The 19,496-nt window shown below is 45.9% G+C and overlaps 1 protein-coding gene across 1 annotated transcript in view; it reads left to right on the top strand.

Moving 5' to 3' along the window:
- Positions 1–1,600: 1,600 nt before the first annotated feature.
- Positions 1,601–19,496, top strand: part of frem3 (Fras1 related extracellular matrix 3) — a 33,858-nt gene continuing 15,962 nt past the window's right edge. The window contains exons 1-2 of the mRNA XM_047044688.1: positions 1,601–6,846; positions 7,111–7,200. Coding sequence (XP_046900644.1) covers positions 1,818–6,846; positions 7,111–7,200 — 5,119 coding nt within the window. The 5' untranslated portion in view covers positions 1,601–1,817. The remainder of the gene's footprint in view (positions 6,847–7,110; positions 7,201–19,496) is intronic.

Genomic DNA, 19,496 nt, shown 5'->3' with positions numbered 1-19,496 from the left:
TCTGCAACAGAATTGTTGTGTTAAAAGGCAAAGGGGGGTGAGGGATTGGAGAGGGGGTCCCCACCTGTCCTGCCAACTGATGCCAGGTGTCGGGCGCCCTGTGTGTGACCGAGGGAGTCTCCAGTGCCGAGGCGTCCCAGTGACGTGACCTTAAAGGGCACTACCTCCGTGAACAGGCTGTAAACCTTTGCAGGACCATGTCCGGCAGGTCACTGGGTGGTTAGTGATGAATGAAAGTCCAGACGCTGACAAGGCCCAGTGCTAGTTAGTTAATTTGATACATTTTATTTACGTATTTACCATTTCTACCATGAGATGTAAAAAAAAAAAGCCCTGTGTATCAATGAAGTGTTCACTATTAAATACAGGACATCCATATGAGAGAGGTAATCTAAGAGACAGGTAGAAGTGTCTAACAATTCCATGAAGTCTAATAAATTATCCCAGATAAATACTGTATAACCTTTAGAGAATAGCTACTGAACAACCTGCAGCTGAAATGACAGCAGTAATGACAGGGCAGTAACGCCCCTGTACTCCAGCTTGTGTTGGAGGACTGGTATGAGAGATGTCAGGCTTGACCTTGGGCCAGGACACTCGCTGATGGGAATATGATAAGAGAGAGGGTTCACGGTTCATTAGCACCGACCCCATCAAGCACCTTGAAAGACTCCTCTGTTCCTGTGAAGCACTCTGTGAAATTACCAGCATAGTCTCTGATGGTACCTCATGGCACTGAGCTCACTTCAAAGCAGCTGAAAAGCGGAGGGGCAGATAGTTGGACCTGGCACGTAGGATCGTTTTGAAACCCTGATGTTATGTGATCAATGTTCCCGTGTGTTGGCCACTTGGGCTTCCTGGTCATGTTGATAAATATGTCAATATGTGCATATCAATATGTCTGATATTATTTAAAACTGTGTGGTTGCCTCATTGCCTTGGTATTTCATTTTGGGTAATATTGAAAATGTGGTTCATAGAAAGCTTATCTTGTTCACCATGTTATCCATTAGAGGGCACCATAGGCAGCATTCTATACCATCCTGCTTGCAAAGATCCTGTTAAAAATATCTTTATTTTAATTAATAAAATCAACCAAATCTATGCTGTACAACCGTCAATGTCTATATACAATGCCTTATACTAAAACAGCAAATCCACAAACGAAAGGCTATACTAATTGAATGTTCATGTCAAAAACGTTTACAAATCATGTGAGTAATGTTAGCAGTGCTCTGCAATGTCCTTGAAGGTAAAGTCAACAAAACCGAATCAAATGAAATTCCTGTAACAGTAACTTTATCCTAAAACATGTACACTTTTCTGACACAAACACACGTGAGCAGTTCTTTATCGGAAGTATTTGAATTTGTTTCAAGATTTTTAAATCAAGGGGCACAGCTTTCTTTTCTGTTGTTGCACACAAAGATTACTAAGAGAAAGGGGAGAGTGGGTTAGGTAGTTTATGACAGGGCACATAATAGGGAAGCTGGGAGGGGATAGGCAGGCATAGTTTAAGAGGCCGTCCAATGTGCTTTCTTAAATTAGCTGTGGGGGCAGGAGGCATGCTGTCTGAGTGGCCAGTGGGAGGGTCTAGGTCTTACTGTCTACTGTTTCAGTATTACCTGCACAGCCCCACAGGACTGTCTACACTTGTCCTGGGTGAGTGTGTGTGAACACAAAGGGAGAGGAAAGAATCACAGAAGAGTTCTTCTCATTCTTTCTCTCAATTTTCGTTTTTTCTTCTGTGGGGAGACTACTTGAAATATTTATTCCTGCTATTTTGCAACATAGTTGCTGGGCAACTAGCACTGGATATGGCTGGTTGTCTGCAAAGGACAAGACTTTGTAGAGCTCAGGCACTCTTGAAATGCCTCTCAGTGTTTTTTACTGTGGGCTTTTGCTTTGCCTCAGTGGATGCAGAGCCTTTTGACGCTGCTTTTCTCTATAAACACCAAACTGGACCTAACGCCGATGACATCATCGTAGCCAACAACGGAATCAGGGTTCCCTTTGGGAGGTCTGTGTATTTGGACCCTGTTAATGACCTGGTCACTGATGTGCAGCCCGGGGACCGCTGCCACATCACTGTTCTGGACAATGACCCACTGGCCCAGAAACCGGGAATGCTAAGTCCTAAGAAGTTTCCCTGTTCGTTCGGGCCTGAGGAGGTAAAATACACTCACTTTGGTTCTCGGAGTCCGAGCAAGGACCGGGTGAAGCTTCAGTTGCGCTACGACTCCCACACGGACACAGTGGTCATCCCCTTCATGCTGGAGGTGGAGGTGGTCTTCCAGCAGCTGGAGATCCTCACCCGCAACATACCTCTCGTAGTGGACAAGCTTCACAGCACCAGCAACCCTATTGACAAAAAGGGCCTTGAGTTCTCCTTTGAGGACGGGGTCACTAAGTGTAAGGTCACAACCCTGGTTGGCGCAGGAGGTCTCCCCAGGTATGGCACCCTTTTGAGTCATTCCATCAATGGCCAGATGGTAGACTGTGATGAGTTTCTTAAGCAAGGCATTCGCTACAAGCACACAGCCACCACCAACTCACCTAACAGAGACTTTATTCCTATGATGGCAGAGCTACAGGACAATGAGGGCAACATTATATTGCAGGAGCATTTCCAGATTATGATTAGAATCAAAGAGGGGACAGAAAACACTTCTCCCAAGCCTAGCTTTGTAGCTATGATGATGATGGAGATTGATCAGTTTGTGATGACAGCTATTACAACTGATATGCTGGCTGCCGAGGATGTTGAATCAGATCCAGATAATTTAATCTTTAACATAACTTCCCCTTTAGGCTATCAGCAGGGCTACCTAATCAGCACAGACGATCAGAATCTGCCTATCACTTCTTTTTATCAGAGAGACATTAAAGATCTGAAAATAGCCTATAAGCCTCCCTCAGAGGACTCAAACGAAGAGAGGATTTTCCAGCTGGAGTTTGAAATTGTAGATACGGAGGGTGCAGTGTCTGACACTTTTGCTTTTATGATTGTGGTGAAGCCAATGAATACCTTGGCACCCGTAGCAACCAAGAACACAGGACAGCTTTTGTTTGAGGGCCAATCCCGGGCTCTGTCCAGCTCTCAAAATCTAGAGATCAGTGACGAGGATAACCTGGACGATGTTAAAATAACAGTCGTCGACGGATTGAAACACGGCGAGCTGACGGTGCTGGGCTCTCGCAGGAAATTCTTCACGCCTGCTGATTTAGATGCCGGCATCGTGGTATACCAACACGACGGCAGTGACACCTACAGCGACAACATCATTTTCAGAATGACTGACGGTAACAATGAGGTGGAGTTTCTGTTCCCCATCACCATCGCCCCTACAGATGACGAACCCCCTATCGTCAACGCTAACACTGGCCTGGTGCTTTTCAAGAACGAAATCATGCAGCTCTCCCCCTTTATTCTAAGTGCCATAGACATTGATTCAGAGGACTCCACCATTAAGTTTATTTTAGAGGTCCCGTATTCCACGGAGGGGGAGATGCTTCTCAGACAAGTGGAGCCGCCCTCTGACCCCTCAGCCTGGAAGTTCAGTGAGACAGATGAGATGTTTGAACGGGTGGTGGTAGAGTGGTTTCAGCAGGACATCATGGACGGTAAGCTCTTTTATCGCCACATCGGACCCCACAGTACCACCGTTGTGATCGACCAGTTAATCTTCCGTGTACAAGATGACAACGACCCCCCTAACCAGTCGGGGGAGCACTCGTTCACCATCAAGATCCAACCCGTGGATGACATTCCCCCAGAGCTCTATACAGGCACCACACTTCACATGACAGTGAAGGAGTATGAACTGACATATTTCAGCAAGAAGTTTTTGCGTTACACCGATCTGGATTCAGATGACAGGGATCTGAGGTACACAATCATCAAGTCTCCCACTGACACGGATGACAACAACCCAACCCTCCTGGGAGACATTGTTCTGACTGACAACCCTGGCACTGTCGTCACCGAGTTCACACAAGCTCAGGTCAACCACCATAAAGTGGCTTACAAACCCCCAGATCAAGAACTGGGCATCACTCCAAAAGTTGCTCAGTTTACATTCATTGTGGAGGACACTGCGGGTAATTCAGTAGATGGACTATTCACTATTTTCTTACAGCCAGTGGACAACAAACCCCCTCTTATAACCAACACAGGTTTTACTGTCTTGGAGAGAAGCACATACATCATCACTAGGAAAGAGCTGTTTGCCACGGACAAGGATACAGACGATGAAAAGATCCTGTTCACCGTGACTCTGATTCCCCGCTATGGGCAGCTGCAGTATTTAGGGATAGACATGTCCAACAGTGAGACATTCAATCTGGAGGACGTGGAAAATGGCCGTCTGGCCTACATCCACAATGGAGAAGAATCCCTCAGTGACATCATCAAGGTGGACTGCAGCGATGGTTTCCACGAGGTGCCCATCATCATCAAGATCTCCATCAGCCCCGTGGATGACGAGACCCCCACCATCATGCTCCCAGCGGGCCTGCTCGGAGCCCACATCGACGTGCTGGAGAACGGGGCGACCGAGATCACCAGCAACGTCATCCAGGGACGGGATGAGGACACGGACGACCTCATGCTCACCTTCATCGTAGAGGAGCCCCCCAAACTCGGCGAGATCCTGGTCAACGGAGCCCCCTCAGAGAGGTTCACGCAACAGGACATCATCAACGGAGTGGTTGTGTACGCACACACGAGCGGGGAAGTCGGTCCCATCAAAGAGCACGACTCCTTCAACCTCACCATCTCCGATATGTCGGATGAGTGGGTCGTTGGGGGCAACAAGGTCCAAGGTGTCCGGGTTCAAGTTACCATCCTCCCAATGGACAGCATCCCACCCATAGTCAGCGTGGGGGGGCAGTTTGTGGTCTTGGAAGGAGAGAAGAACGTCATCACGCCACAGCACATTCAGGCAGAGGACATCGACACGGATAACAATGACATCCTCTGCACCATCATCGTTCAGTCGACGTCGGGCTACGTGGAGAACATCTCCCCAGCCCCGGGGTCAGAGAAGTCCAGGTCGGGGACCGCCATCACCGCCTTCAGCATCAAAGATATCGGTCTCGGACACATCTACTATGTCCAGAGCATCCACAAGGGGGTGGAGCCTGTGGAGGACCGATTTACCTTCCGCTGTTCGGATGGCATCAATTTCTCCGATCGCCACTTCTTCCCCATCGTCATCATCCCAACCAATGACGAGAAACCAGAGATTTTTGTCCGCGAGTTTGTGGTCATGGAGGGCATGAGTCTGGTCATCGACACACCCATCCTGAACGCAGCCGATGCTGACATTCCGCTTGACGACCTGGACTTTGAGATCATCACAAACCCCAAGCATGGCAGTGTTGTCCAGCAGCTTGGTACGGGCACCATCCCTGTGACCAAGTTTTCCCTGGACCAGATCAAGGAGGCGTCCAACATCGTCTATGAACACGATGACTCAGAGACCAAAGAGGACAGTTTTGTGGTAAGGCTCTCCGATGGGAAACACACCGTAGAGAAAAAGGTTCTCATCATGGTCATTCCCGTTGACGATGAGACACCCAGAATGGCTATAAACGACGGATTAGAGGTGGAGATTGGAGAAACCAAAATAATCAATAACCACGTTTTAAAAGCCACCGATCTGGATTCTGAGGATAAAGAGCTGACGTATGTTGTGCGCTATGGCCCTAGCCAAGGATACCTTCAACGCATCACCAAGCATGGGGATGTTCTGGGCAACATCACCATTGAAATGAACTTCACTCAAGATGACATCGACAAACAGCTCATCCAGTACGTCCACACCGGCCAGGAAGGAGTCCGTGACTTGCTGAAATTCGATGTCACCGATGGGATCAACGCTCTTATTGACCGTTACTTTTATATAAACATTGGAAGTATGGACATGGTCTTCCCAGATGTCATCAACAAAGGTGTCACCCTGAAAGAAGGAGGCAAAGTGACCCTGACCACTGACCTGCTAAGCACCACTGATATCAACAGTCCTGATGAGTTCCTAAGCTTTAGCATCACTCGCGCCCCTAGCCGAGGTCATCTGGAATGCACAGACTTTCCAGGCGTTCCAATTTCCACTTTCACCCAGCTGCAGCTCGCCGGCAACAAGGTTTATTACATCCACACCTCAGATGATGAGATGAAGATGGACAGCTTTGAGTTTGAGGTGACGGACGGCTACAACCCTGTGTTCCGCACCTTCAGAGTGTCCATCACGGATGTGGACAACAAGAAACCCGTCCTCACCATCAGCCAGCTGATAGTGGCGGAGGGAGAGATCAAGCTCATCACTCCGTTTGAGTTGACCGTGGAGGATCGCGACACCCCAGACAACCTGCTGCGCTTTGTGATCACTCAGGTGCCGGTGCATGGCCAACTGCTCTACAACAACACGCAGCCAATCACTTCTTTCACCAAGCAGGACCTGAATGAAAATCTCATCACGTACAAGCACGACAGCACCGAAACCAATGAGGACAGCTTCTCCTTCACTGTCACAGACGGAACACACTCCGACTTCTACGTCTTCCCCGACACAGTTTACGAGACACGCAAACCCCAGATGATGACCATTCACATCAACACGGTGGACAACGGAGTCCCGCAGATCCTTGTTAACAAAGCAGCTGCTTCGCTCAGGGTCCTGCACACAGGCCACTTGGGTTTCCTGATCACTAGCAAGGCCCTGAAGGCTGAGGACAGAGACAGCGCCAACAAGGTGCTGAAGTACACAGTGTCAGAGGCACCGCTGCATGGCTTCATCATGAACAGCGCCCTCGGAAATGACAGCATCAAAGTCTTCTCACAAGGTAATCTCCGATGCCACTGTAAAAGAAACACACACAGTGATGACATACAGTAAAGTGTATTTGTTTGAATCATAAAACACAATTTTTGTAGTTATTTACGTAAATTGAAAGGTCTTATCTTTTGTTTTGGTATATGATTAATTGTCAAGCCAGAGGGTTGTAACTAAGTCTCAAAGAAAAGTGTGCTTATCCTCTCTGATGCTTTAAAGAACTCAGAGATGCTCTAACTCTCTCATCATTCTTTCCACCCTTTCATGTCATCAGCTGATATTGACGAAATGAAGATCTGCTATGTGCTCCTGGATGGGAGCAACGCCACAAGTGATATCTTCTACTTCACTGTGGAGGATAACGGTAAGAACCTCCCTCTAATCTTCTGAACTTTGTGCTCGCAGACTTAAGTGTCACATTACTCAGGATTCAGTTGCCTGCAGGCATTTCCACAGACTTCAAGTCTTCTCTTTTAAGGAGTATTTTAGATTGAATCTTCCTGCTATCTGTCAGACTCAGAGTGTTTGCATCACAAGGACTTAGGGCAGTTGGCCATAACTGACAGCAGAGCTCCTTGTCTGTTTTCCCTCCACTGCAGAGGGGTGGCAGGCTGAAGGAAGGCTAGAAGAGGTCAAAGGGTACCTAGGCCAGACAGGGGACATGGGTGTGTTAAGAGTGAAAGGGTCACCTATTGGACAAAGCTATGAACTTTATTGTCCCTGGACAAAAGGTATTTTCAATGTCATTGTTGAAAGTGCCCCCATCTGTCCTTGTGTTTGAAGTGACACCATGAAAAAGTATTTGCCAGCCTCTATCCTTTAACAGCTATTCACAGCAAACAATTCAGTATATCCCTGGTTTTATAGAAATTAATTCAAGGTAATAGTGTTTTATCTTGTGTAAATCTTGTCTATCATATATTTGTTTATATTGGTGGAGCAGTTGTTGCCTAATTTGATTGCTTTGTAGGTTAGTGGGACAGAAACATGTTTGCCATTATTATTTCATTGGGATGGGTATAGCTCAGTGGTACAGTGGCATTTCCCCCTCGGTATGTTGCTTTGGATAAAAGTGTCTGCTAAATGAACACACTACTGTTATTACGACTTGTTTAATTCTACCCTCCCTTCAACGTAAGGGAAATATAAAGTGTCTCTATTTTCAAATGTCTATTTTTTGTCCTGACTTATCATCACTGGCCAATAAGGTCTTCTGCTTTTTATCCAAATCCATTCCTTACACTTCCTCCTTCTCTTGGGATTCTCTGCTTACAGCGCTTTGGATTTCAGTAGGTCTCCGCGTGTATTTATATTCTCGAGAAATTCACTTTTGGTCAGATGTCATATGAACCTCACCTCTTGGATTTCAAAACTATCCACAGGTTGCATTTCTAGAGTGACAATCCTGTGGTTTTTGAGTACAAACATAATGGACGTGTTCAGTTTTTAATTTTTGACCTTATTTCTAATATAGGTAGTTCGATGGATATGCACGGTATGAAGATTAACAATGTGATTGTTTCACACAGTTCAGTATGAATAGTTTGTGTAGTTTTGCTCTGTGGTACACCTCATCTCAGTCTTCTGCTATAGATTTAAAGAGCATCCCAGTTACATATTTAAATATATCTGTATACTGTATACTGTAAAGCAAAGTAACACAATATAACAGGTGTAGGGATGCTTTGCTATTTTAGCATCAGCTGTAAATGCTGAACACATTCTGGGGTTTTGAAATGCTACCCACACTGTAAGGAAAGTTTGGGCTATAATTACGCCAGATTGAGAACCAGCCAGAGCAATATCATCATCACGGCCATGGGCAGGGGAGGGCTATCTGGTGTCATGGCCTTTTGGCAAATTCCTCTGTGGTTTTAACCAACGCGAACCCTTGCCCATTAATCTTCACGTTAGCCTTCTCTTGAGTAGGTGTAATAATTAACTATAAAGGTGAGGCAGAGAGTGAAACAGGTGAAAGGTTAGTGTTGACTGAGGGCTCCAACAGTGCTTGGGAGCTACAATCTATAACTACTATTTGATGATACTGGAGGTAGCTTGGAATAGTACATTGTGTAAAACTCTATTTGAGTGTTTTTCACGTGCAGAAACAAGGCAGCCATAAATAGCTTTCCAGGACTTTCTATTGGCTTAATGAATAATAGCTGAACTTTCTCAGGCCTGTTAGCTTGAGGCTCTGTCTATAATTGGGGGTCGAGCTACAGGAACTGGACACAAGGGCTTTAATTATCTTGACAATCGCCTCTGTTTGTCCGGCCAACGTTTGGGATTCCTAGTGGGTTCATCTGAGCCAGGTGTGGTTCAGTGCCCTCTGACTGAGATCCAGCTGGGGTGGGTGTGCGTGTTCCTGGCTGAATACGGTTCACACGTAGATGGCTTTAAGGGAAACACACATCAAGTAAACAAACACGCGTGTACCTACACACACAGACACTCCTTTCTCAGTTTTGTTCTCTGTACAGTACAGGTAGCTCCTTATTGACCATGTCACTGATTGAAATTATTGGCTAACGTCTGGTAATAGGGCTCTATTTCTATGAAAAACTGTTTTTAGTAGAAATATGTCCTAGTTTGTTAAGAGTGTTGGAAGGAGTTGGTTTAACAAAAAGCTTTTTTTATGAGGCTCTCTCTTCCCTCACCTTCAAGGGAAGGCAGTGATGCAGCAACCTTAAGGCTGGCGCCTTGGCACCCTGACTAACCCACAGCTGGACAGACTCATCCTTTTAGGGCCCGCTGGCTCTCGGGAACGCAGGGAGATGTATTGAGAAGGGTAGCCAATATGTTTGAACTGGGTCCAGGGTAGCTGGTGTGTTTATTCTCTATAAGGAGCAGACCAGAAGAGGAGACCATTTAGGACCTGAACTTTTCATGGTGCGGCTCCTTGGCACTCTTTTTGTAATGCACAGTCTATAGTACTTCTTCTATAGTGGACAATGATATGTGGGTGTAAGAGAATGCCTTCTGACTTGATCCCAGAGCTCTATCCTTCTTTAACCAAGACAGCCTACCCTATGCATTTTCAGGGAACTGTTTAGCTAGCTGCTAATGTATCTGGTGTCAAGGCTCTGGTGCGAACCACTCCTCAGAGCAGGAAATAGCTATGGAGATACATCTGTACACGAGCAGCTGCTTCAGGGTATTAGCAGCTTTTAAACACAGCAGAGTACCTGCCAGCACATGCAGATCGCCACTCTCTCTCTCTCTCTGTAAGTGGGCCAAGCTTGTTAACACACACGCACACACACACACATCCACACGCTCACTCACTGACACACACCGCCCCTCATAAACACAAAAGTCCGGATGAGATGAGCTAGCATTAGTTTGCCTAACAACACTTTGCTCTCACGGAAGACACTCAAAACCAGTCGACACCGGTATGCAGCCCTCTCCACATGCATACTGTACAGTACTGTGCCAGTTTCTGTTAGGAGTCCGCACGCCATCTATACCTTTTTAGACTCACCGTCTCCAGGGTGGTAGAGGTGTGTGTATCTGTGTGTGTGTTTGTGTGTGTGTATCTGTGTGTGTGTTGAGAGGAGGAGGGGGTGTACATTCCTCGTTGCCAACAGGTGTAAAGCGATTTAGAACCTACTTTGAGACATAATATAACGTGTGTGTGTGTATGGATTTGAGTGTGTGAGTAATAAACATATTTTGAGATCTCAATCAGGGGCTGACAGCAGATACATGTGGTGTGTGTGTCCCAGTATTGGCCAGGACAGAGGTCAGCACAAGACACCCAGTCGGAAGTCTGACGTCTCAGACAGGACTTGGTTGTTCAGAGAGCGGCAGCATTCCAACCCTCTGAGGAAAGCCTACGTTGCCCTTTTCTGTCAGGACCCAGAGGGAGGTCCCGTGGAGTGCCTGTTTAACTTTTCACCCTTCAGACAGATCCTGTGACAGGAAGGTTGCCCAGGTGAATAAATCACTCGCACAGCTGGAACAATGGAAATAGATTATTTATTCAGTCAAACTTCTAGAAAGTATATAGAACATTACAGCCCAATATTCACAACTAAATCCATCTAGATGTGACAATACTGTCGTTCAGAAGACCTTTCATCAGTTGTTTCAATGGTACAAACAGGCTAACTACAAAGTCTCAGTCGTATCCAGTATTACAGGCACAGTGTAATCCAGCTGGGAAGCAGTTATTAGCTGTAGAGATGACAGTAATATGAATAGGAATTCTATGGAGTAGAGCCTTTTATCTGTGAAGGCTTTCTATCTCAGCTACTGAATAAGGTGATATGAGAGGCCATGATAAACGAGCTGGAGACCTTGTCAATCATCACTAAAGCCTATAGCTACCCCAGTTATGTAGGTACATGCACTCCATGCTGTCCAAGAATGGCTTGTGTTTTGATTCCAAACACCAAGTCAGAATTGTGCATCAGCCTTTACAGATATGGATTAGTAAAGTACGGTTAGATTAACCAATTCTGGTGAAAGACACACTACAGCACTGTTTTGAAAGACAGGAACAATGAGTCACTCAAAATGCCTTTGAAATGTCCAGCATCACCAAAAGTGTTTATCGTAAGTTGACAGTGGTTATGACAAGCTGCTTGGATAAAAAGCAGTCAAGTGAGCAACAATTTCCAAGGCAAGCACATTTTGAGAGAAAAGTAGGAAAGTCTACTTAGGAAATATTTACATTGATATCCAAATGAATAAAATGGTGGTTTAACTGTTCCCATGATTCTACCACAGACCTAAAAATGCAGACACATTGTAGTTCACAAAGGGTCACTACCCTATTCACTGAGAATGTCTACTGGTTGAGTAAAAACCAAACATCCTTTCAGTCACCTGTTCAAGTGCCCACAGAGAGCTGCCTGAGCCAATAAATACTTGTTTTTACAAGTGTGTGTGGCTCACATATAACTTCATCTATCAGGCCCCGTCCGGACTGCCAGAGGCTGTGAGAGACTCTAGCCCCCAGAAGTTGTCAGACTTGTCCAGACTTCCGACTCTTCCCATTTTTTCTCTGTAGACTTGGGTCAAACAGTGTTTGAGAGAGCGGATCTGAAAATGGGCTGGATCATGTTCTCTGACAGGGAAATGAGCCAATTGTTTATTGGCCAAGGTTAATGGGCTGCTGCAATATAGTAGATTGTTCTGAGCCTTTGACTTGCTGATGAAGATAACCATGTATTAAATTCAATGGTAAGAATGGACTCCCTGTTCTAGTCACAGCATTGCATTTGATTGTCTCTGATGTTTCCAGGCTTCCTTTCTGTTGTATGTGTGTCGGGGGAGGAGGTGAGGGGTGCGACAGGCATGATGTGGGGTGAAGGTGGGGGGAGGGGGCTGTTATACGATTATTCTGAGACGAGGGAGGAATGCTCTTTCCTCTGAGACCCCTGACTCCTGGCCATGGACAGACCAGGACATGGAGGAGGGACCCCTACCAGACAGGTGTGTTTGCGGGGTGGGGGGGTGGTGGGGGGCGGGGGGCGGTTCCTGAGAGATCTCATTTCAAAGCCCCTCTCCCATACTCCCACTCTCAAACACAGGCCATCTCCTACTAGCCGGAAATCCAATCCAACTCTTAGATATGCCGATAAACCGGAGGCGGCTTGTACCACCGAAACCAGAGAGGTCCTGAGAGGTTGAATGGAACCCGACCTGAAGGAGGAATAGTCTTTTGGAGAGAAAGAGACAGAGAGAAACAGAGAGAGACAGAGAGAGAGAGACAGAGAGAGACAGAGAGAGAGAGAGAGACAGAGAGAGAGAGAGAGAGACAGAGAGAGAGAGAGAGAGAGAGACAGAGAGAGAGAGAGAGAGAGAGAGAGAGAGAGAGAGAGAGAGAGAGAGACAGAGAGACAGAGAGACAGAGAGACAGACACAGAAAGAGAGACAGAGCAAACGTGTTGCACAGGTACTTTGTGGGCCTGTGCATGCAGTGCTTCTGTTTGTATGCCTGAGGGACACATACAGAACCGACCCAACACCATACAGTACCCAGTACAGCAGGACCTCTGAGCCCACACGGCCGTCCAGTAGGCAGGGATAGAGACGACCCTCAAGTGGGTCACAGCCATCTCACGCCGCAGAGCTTCCTAACTGTGTTTTCGGATCTGAACTGTCAACCATGTCAACAGCCCCCCTCCTCCCCTGAGATTTACAGTCCTCTGGTGCCACCGAAGGGCCTCCCTGTGACTGCGGGGCAGGAAGACTCTCTCACCCCACACCCTCCCCTCCTTCATCCTGACAAAGTCCAGATTTACTGGGGCTGGGAGAGTGCGGGGAGTTATGATGAACGACCCTGAGGTTATTCTTATCTGGTCCCATATGGCAACCCTTTCAGCTTCTGCTCCCTGGGGAGCTGTCACTGAGAGGTTCTTTCCCTCACTCGTCCTCACACTCCTCTGGACGTTATGGGTATTTATTATTCGGTGTCTTCCATCTTCTTCTTTTAAAAAGTTTGTATCCTTCTCTGTCCCTTTTTTCCCGCCTTCTATCTGTCTCTTCCTGAGTCAGTATTTGGCAGTTACAGTAACGTAAGATTCTCTGAGGTCCTGAAAGTATCTTGGGTTGACCCTCTGCGCAAAACGGAAGGACGGACCCCCAAGTGTATGTCACCCTGTGATTAATGACCCTGGGTCAGGTCACTGTCTTGGAGACAGCCCCTGGACGTTGTCATATGTAGATTTACGTGCAAGTGATGTTCGGTAGCCAATGATAGCTATTAATAACGTCTCATCCCAAATCCTGACCAATGGAATCTCTGAAATGTGGAGAGGAAGCTAAATTGAACCCTCCGGCATTTGAGAAATGACTTTCTGTTGCCCTAAAGTGAAAAACAGAAAGGGATTCAAAGAAAAAAGTATATGCAGTTCATAGCTACGGTGAACAACTTCATTTGTGATTTATCTAGACTTCATTCTTTGGCCTCGTGAAATTCATGAGGCCCAAATCTGAATCATCGCAATATCGAATAAAAAAAAAATGGCCCCCATCAGAAAGTATAAATGGAAAGATTGATGCAGACATTTAAAAATGGTATTCCTCATCCTTGTCACTCAGCGTGGATATACTTAGCTGTGCGGCAGTGGTCTGTTGCTCTTCCTTGCATCATACTGAGGGACCTGACCATGACCTCTGCAGATATCTGTCCCCTGACACATCCAACCGCATCTATGTATGGCGATGCCTAGGACACCCTGCATGGAAATAGGACCGGATGAGGAATGTGCAATCAAAAAGCACTAAGGGGATTGCTGTGAATATTGAATGCTTAAAGGGTAAACATTGCTGACATGGAATATGGGATATTCCTAAACTTTAGTGTGTGTGCGCTTGTTTTTGAACTTGCTGAGTAATAGTGTATGTATTACCTAAGAAATCTGGATTGTTTGTGAATGTTTGTATGCACTGTATGGTGGTCGCCATTAAGTTTGAATGCCAGTGTGTGATTATTATGGGATTATCAATATATTATAGTTTAAGGTGTTAAGCACACCTCACAGAAATGTGTTGGAATGTGCTGGCTACTGACTTGTGTGCAAGATATAACTTGCAGTGCCGTGATGACTCAGATGATTGTCAGACAAAAGTGAGGTCTCAAAACACGAAAACAACTATGAGACCATTAAAGAAATAAATGCAAAATATACACACAAATATACTTTTCGAAAAGTAATTAGAGAGCCTAATAGCCACAGCAGGCCATCTTGGAAATCTTGGCAAAACTTTCCACAAGCCATTAAAATGACAGAGGTAAATAAGCATCAAGCTCTAGCTGCTAATGTTACAGACTTGGTGGGAACTTGTGGATGGGGCCCACCACATTGACAAATGGGTGAGTCATTTAAGGATGGCTGCCTGCACCTTGGGGAGTCCTGGACATCATCCAGTCTCAGCCAGGTCTGAAAACACCAAGGTCAGTCACGCTTTCCAAGTGATATACTGGCTTTGCTTAGTTGTCCAACAGTGAGCTTAGTATAAATCACACCACAGCTAATTTATTAAGGGAATGAAAACTGGGAAGATTTAAAATGCGGGCCCAATAAAGCATCTCATCCCGAAATAAATTGTTGTTATCCGTCAGCTTGAAACGCAGCGGAAATATGAACTTGGTGACTGTGTTTAGGGGTTGATGTTCAGTCTAAATGTTAGTTGTAAAGTTTGCAATAAATTAGTTTGTAAATCAGCGCTTAATGTCAGATCTCCCAGGACTTTAGAACCACCATTTGACGGTTCTATTCCTGTAAATAACAGACCAGTTTCAAGGGACCTGATTACTTACCCTACATACTCATACATTACTGAAGGTATTTGGTAACCTTTAAACCTAACTTCTGCAAGCCACTGTACATTCTGAAAGAATTAATCAGTGGTTGAAATGAAAACAGGAAAAATTCACTTTTGTAGCACTTTGTAGTCTAACTTTTGGCTGCATTAACTGATGCTTTTGAAGTGAGATTCTCTTTAACATTCAATGTCAAACAGTAAAGTATTTTTGCACATTTTACAGTCATTTTCTGTGGCAACACTGACTGGAAAATCTGGCAACAACTGTCCCCATGCATGAGACAGTGGTACCAACTCATTATTGGAGGATAGTCAAGTGTGAGTGGCTTGCCAGCTTTTGAGGACAGGCCATCTGACAGCCTTCACAATAGGTGGAGAATACCCCTTTCCCATGAGTGTGTGTATGTGTGTGTGTGTGTGTGTGTGTGTGTGTGTGTGTGTGTGTGTGTGTGTGTGTGTGTGCGAGAGAAAGAGAGAGAGAGAGACAGAGAGAGAGAGAAGCAGAGAGAGGCCGGCATGCCATGGCAGTAGTTCTGGCCCACCCAAACAGTAGCCTGGTGTCCCCTTCAGTTGTCCATCCCCCGGGAGGACAAAGCCGACACTAGGAGGAAGGATGGAGGGACGAGGGGGAAGGGTGGAGGGGGAGGGAGGAGGTTGGAGAGGACGGGGGAAGGGGCACAGCTGTCATTCCCAGTCCTCTGGAATCGCAACTTCTGGCGGGAATGAGAACAGAGAGAAACGTCAGGAGACAGTGTGAGAGAGAATGAGAGAGGTGCCAAAGAGAATGCAGCAAAGCATAAAGATGAGACTTTTTGATACTGATAGACGAACAGTATGTGTACCAGTCAGAGCTAAATGTAATCTACCAATCACAAGCCATGTTATAAACCCATTCAGCAGACAGATATAGACCATAGAGAGTGAGAAGGGTAACAGTATAGTCACTGAGTGACTGACTGATCAAACCGTTCCTTGGTGTCCCTCCTTCAAATGTCTATGTAATGATTCACATGTTGATTTTTACGGTCTTCTTTCTTTCCAGGTTTAATGATGAATACATCTGAGCTGCTTCATTTTTAATTTGAAATTTGTATTTAAGTCAAACAAATAAATACACACATTATATACTGTATACAGTATACAAATATATACTGTATATGTGTCAGCTATCTCACAGTTTCATGGAAATGTATCAGGGTACCTGCGTGATGTGGACTGAGAGCTGGGCTCTTCTTCAGATGAGTCTCTGTAATCCAACACGGTTTTCTAACACGTCTTGAGTCAGGCGCTGAACACTTAATTATAGTTGAGGGATATCAAAACCTCTGCATTTCATCTGCCCTATTTTAACGAGCACTTGATTTACAGTTTTTCTCAAATACTGGGGATGTTTAGAGCTCCTGTGAGACCTACTGTAAGACCTCATTTCACTCTTTGAAACAGAAGTTAAGTATCTTAAAGTTTTATTTTATGAAGGTAAATAAGCTGCTTAGTAATGCATATTTGTTTATAAAGGAATATGCGTCTGTTAAATACAGAAAGGTAGTATAGGACTGTCACATTTTATTTTCTAGACATTATTCAATACAACCTGACAGTGGGTGCTGGAATGGTGACCTGCCAGAATAAAGCATGCTAGAACAGAGAAGGCTCTTTAGTGGGAGCAGCGTTCATTTGATAATCCTATCTGATACAGGCTCACTAAGCTCCATATCAACTTGGCTGCCAGCCATAGGAACACTTGTTGCCCAAGGAAATCACTGAGATATACCTTGTATGGGGACAAATATGTCTTCACCCACTGGTGTATCTTGGAAAAGGACCACGGAACGAGGAATGAAAATGTCCTCTAGCGTCCGTGGTCTGTGAACGTGGGTTTGCGTTGGGAATCTATTGCATTGTCTGCTGAGAGGAAATACAGTAAGCGTCATTTCCAGTATGCTTGAGAGGTGTTCAGTATTCCACACACTCCAAGAAAGCACATTTCATCTCATCAGACACCCAAAAGATGTCTCCATTTCTCCCCTTATTTTCGATGTCTATTGGCCCCCACTTCTGCACATCAACCCTGCAAGAATTTGGGCCCAGCAGGGACAAACATGATGAATGTTTCCTGTATTTTTAGCTGTGGCTGTCAGAAATATGAGCGTGGTCAAGGTTAGCTACCCCACTGGGCTTCTGGGACAAACAGGGCTCCTTGGATCCTAGCCAGGCAATGGAAGAGGTGGTTAGAGTGTGTGTGTGTGCGTGTGTGTGTGCTTGTCCTCAACTATCTGTGTCCATACATTTGACTGAGATAGAGATATAGCTTATGCATCCTTTCAAAGCATCCGCATCTCTGTTTTAACTCTGCCAATTAGAAAAAAGAAAAACGATCCAACACAGTCAGTGTTCCAGTAAATGCACTTGCTGCTATCAACCAAATCTACCGTGGGTCTGAAGGCTTTCTGAGTTTGCCGGGGCCCTGTTGTGCCTGTCTTGGCTTGACATGGGTTGGAGGAATCGCCTCATCCCCTTCAGAATGCAAAACTCACACACACTCGTGCACATTCACACACACTCTCACGTAAACACACACACATACTCTCTAGTGTTTTCATTCTCCCCAGTCACATAGCAGAAAGCCCACAGCTCTATTCTACCTCAATGGGGCAGAGCTCGTCCCAGTGCAGGCTTATTGTACCAACAAGCAGATGCTCCTCAGCCTTTGTCCTCCGTATAGTGGACTGTTTGTTTTCTCTGCCTTTTCTCACAGGTTCTGTGACAACCTCAACCTCTAATTTCTGTCTCCCTCTCCTCCCCTCTCTCAATCTCTCACCCTTAATTCTTGCTTCAGTCCTTTCTGTCATGCCTTCCTTCCCCCCCCCTTTCTCTTCCCCTAATCCTCCCTACCACCTTCTTATCTCTGTTATTCTTGGGAGCATGTCTTGTGAAAAAAGGAAAATATTTTTTCCCGGAGGCCTTCCTACTAGTTCAACACTCCCACACCACACTTTGAAGGGGGCAGGTTAACGAGTTCCTTGTCGCTGTCCCTGGCCAGTCGTCCATGACCAATCGACAGCAGCCTCCCACTGCAGTCCCCGTTCCACCCCCCTCTCCCACCCCCCAACCACCACCTCCCTTCAACCAGTAACCCTGAAAACACATTGAGCGCCGGTCGATCCCACACCTAAGGTCGAAGGTCATTTTGAAATGTCAGAGCGTAGGGATCAGACATTTGGACGTTTGACCGTTGTCGTGTTTAAAAAAAAAGAAGAAGCCGGGATTAAGGAATTAAAGTTCTCTGGCCTTTAAGTAACTCCAAAGCAGTCCGTGTCAAGGGAATGACTCGGGGTATGGTTGACGATTTTCTTTTTAGAGGGATTATATTAGTCATGAGGTTGACTTGATTAAAGGGTAGGATTGGGGCTGGATAGCTGTGGATTAGGAGCAGGTGACTTTGAGCATTAGCTGTTTCACGGCTAGCGCTGGGTCCGTTTGTGTGTTTTTGTGAACGCAAGGGCCGTACAGAGAAATAATGAAGCTCATAGGCTTTTGGCTGAGAAAACAGCCTACACTTCAACAAGCATAATAGCCTTAGCCAGACAGGACTAGAGGCCAACAAGGAGACCCCTCTTCACAGGTGGGGTGAACTGGAAGCAAGATTTGCTGTGTGAGTGACTTATACCTTCTCAGGATGAATCTGTTCCTGCTCCGCATCTAACCCAAAACCAGGCACGTTCAAATTAATAAATATATAGTTTACGTAAATACAAATGAGGACATTGTGATTCGGGCGTAGACGGGTTTGGGGGGTAGGAGAAAAAAGGAGTATTTTTAAGATAGCCATGATGTCACCCATCCATCTCTTTGGGTGCTGAGGTCACACATCCATGTTGGCGAGGCTGCGGGTGGGATGTGGTAATAGACACTCTCTGCCCCTCACCTTTGCTCCCTGATGAGTGACCCTCGGTGAACCCCATACTAATGCTGTCATCCTGATCCTGGGTCTTTGACGCCAAACTGACACCTTGGCATGGTGTTGGTGAGACAGAGAGAGAGAGTGTGTGTGTGTGTGTGTGTGTGTGTGTGTGTGTGTGTGTGTGTGTGTGAGAGTGTTCGCTTCCTTTCCATAGAGAGAGAGAGAGACAGAGAGAGACAGAGAGAGACAGAGAGACAGAGAGAGACAGAGAGAGACAGAGAGACACAGAGAGAGACAGAGAGAGACAGAGAGACACAGAGAGAGACAGAGAGAGACAGAGTACATGTGTGTGTGTGAGAAAGAGTGTGTTCCCTTCCTTTCCATACGTCAGACATCAAATCGAAGTCTGTCAATGGCGTCGCCTATCAGTCAGCTTGTGATCTCTTTCTCCTCCTCAGTTTCTGAATGAGAGAGGAAGT

Source organism: Hypomesus transpacificus, chromosome 22 (assembly GCF_021917145.1).
Source record: "Hypomesus transpacificus isolate Combined female chromosome 22, fHypTra1, whole genome shotgun sequence".
Lineage (NCBI taxonomy): Eukaryota > Metazoa > Chordata > Actinopteri > Osmeriformes > Osmeridae > Hypomesus > Hypomesus transpacificus.
Note: the sequence above shows the minus strand (reverse complement) of the source record. Positions and strands in the feature narration are given on the sequence as shown.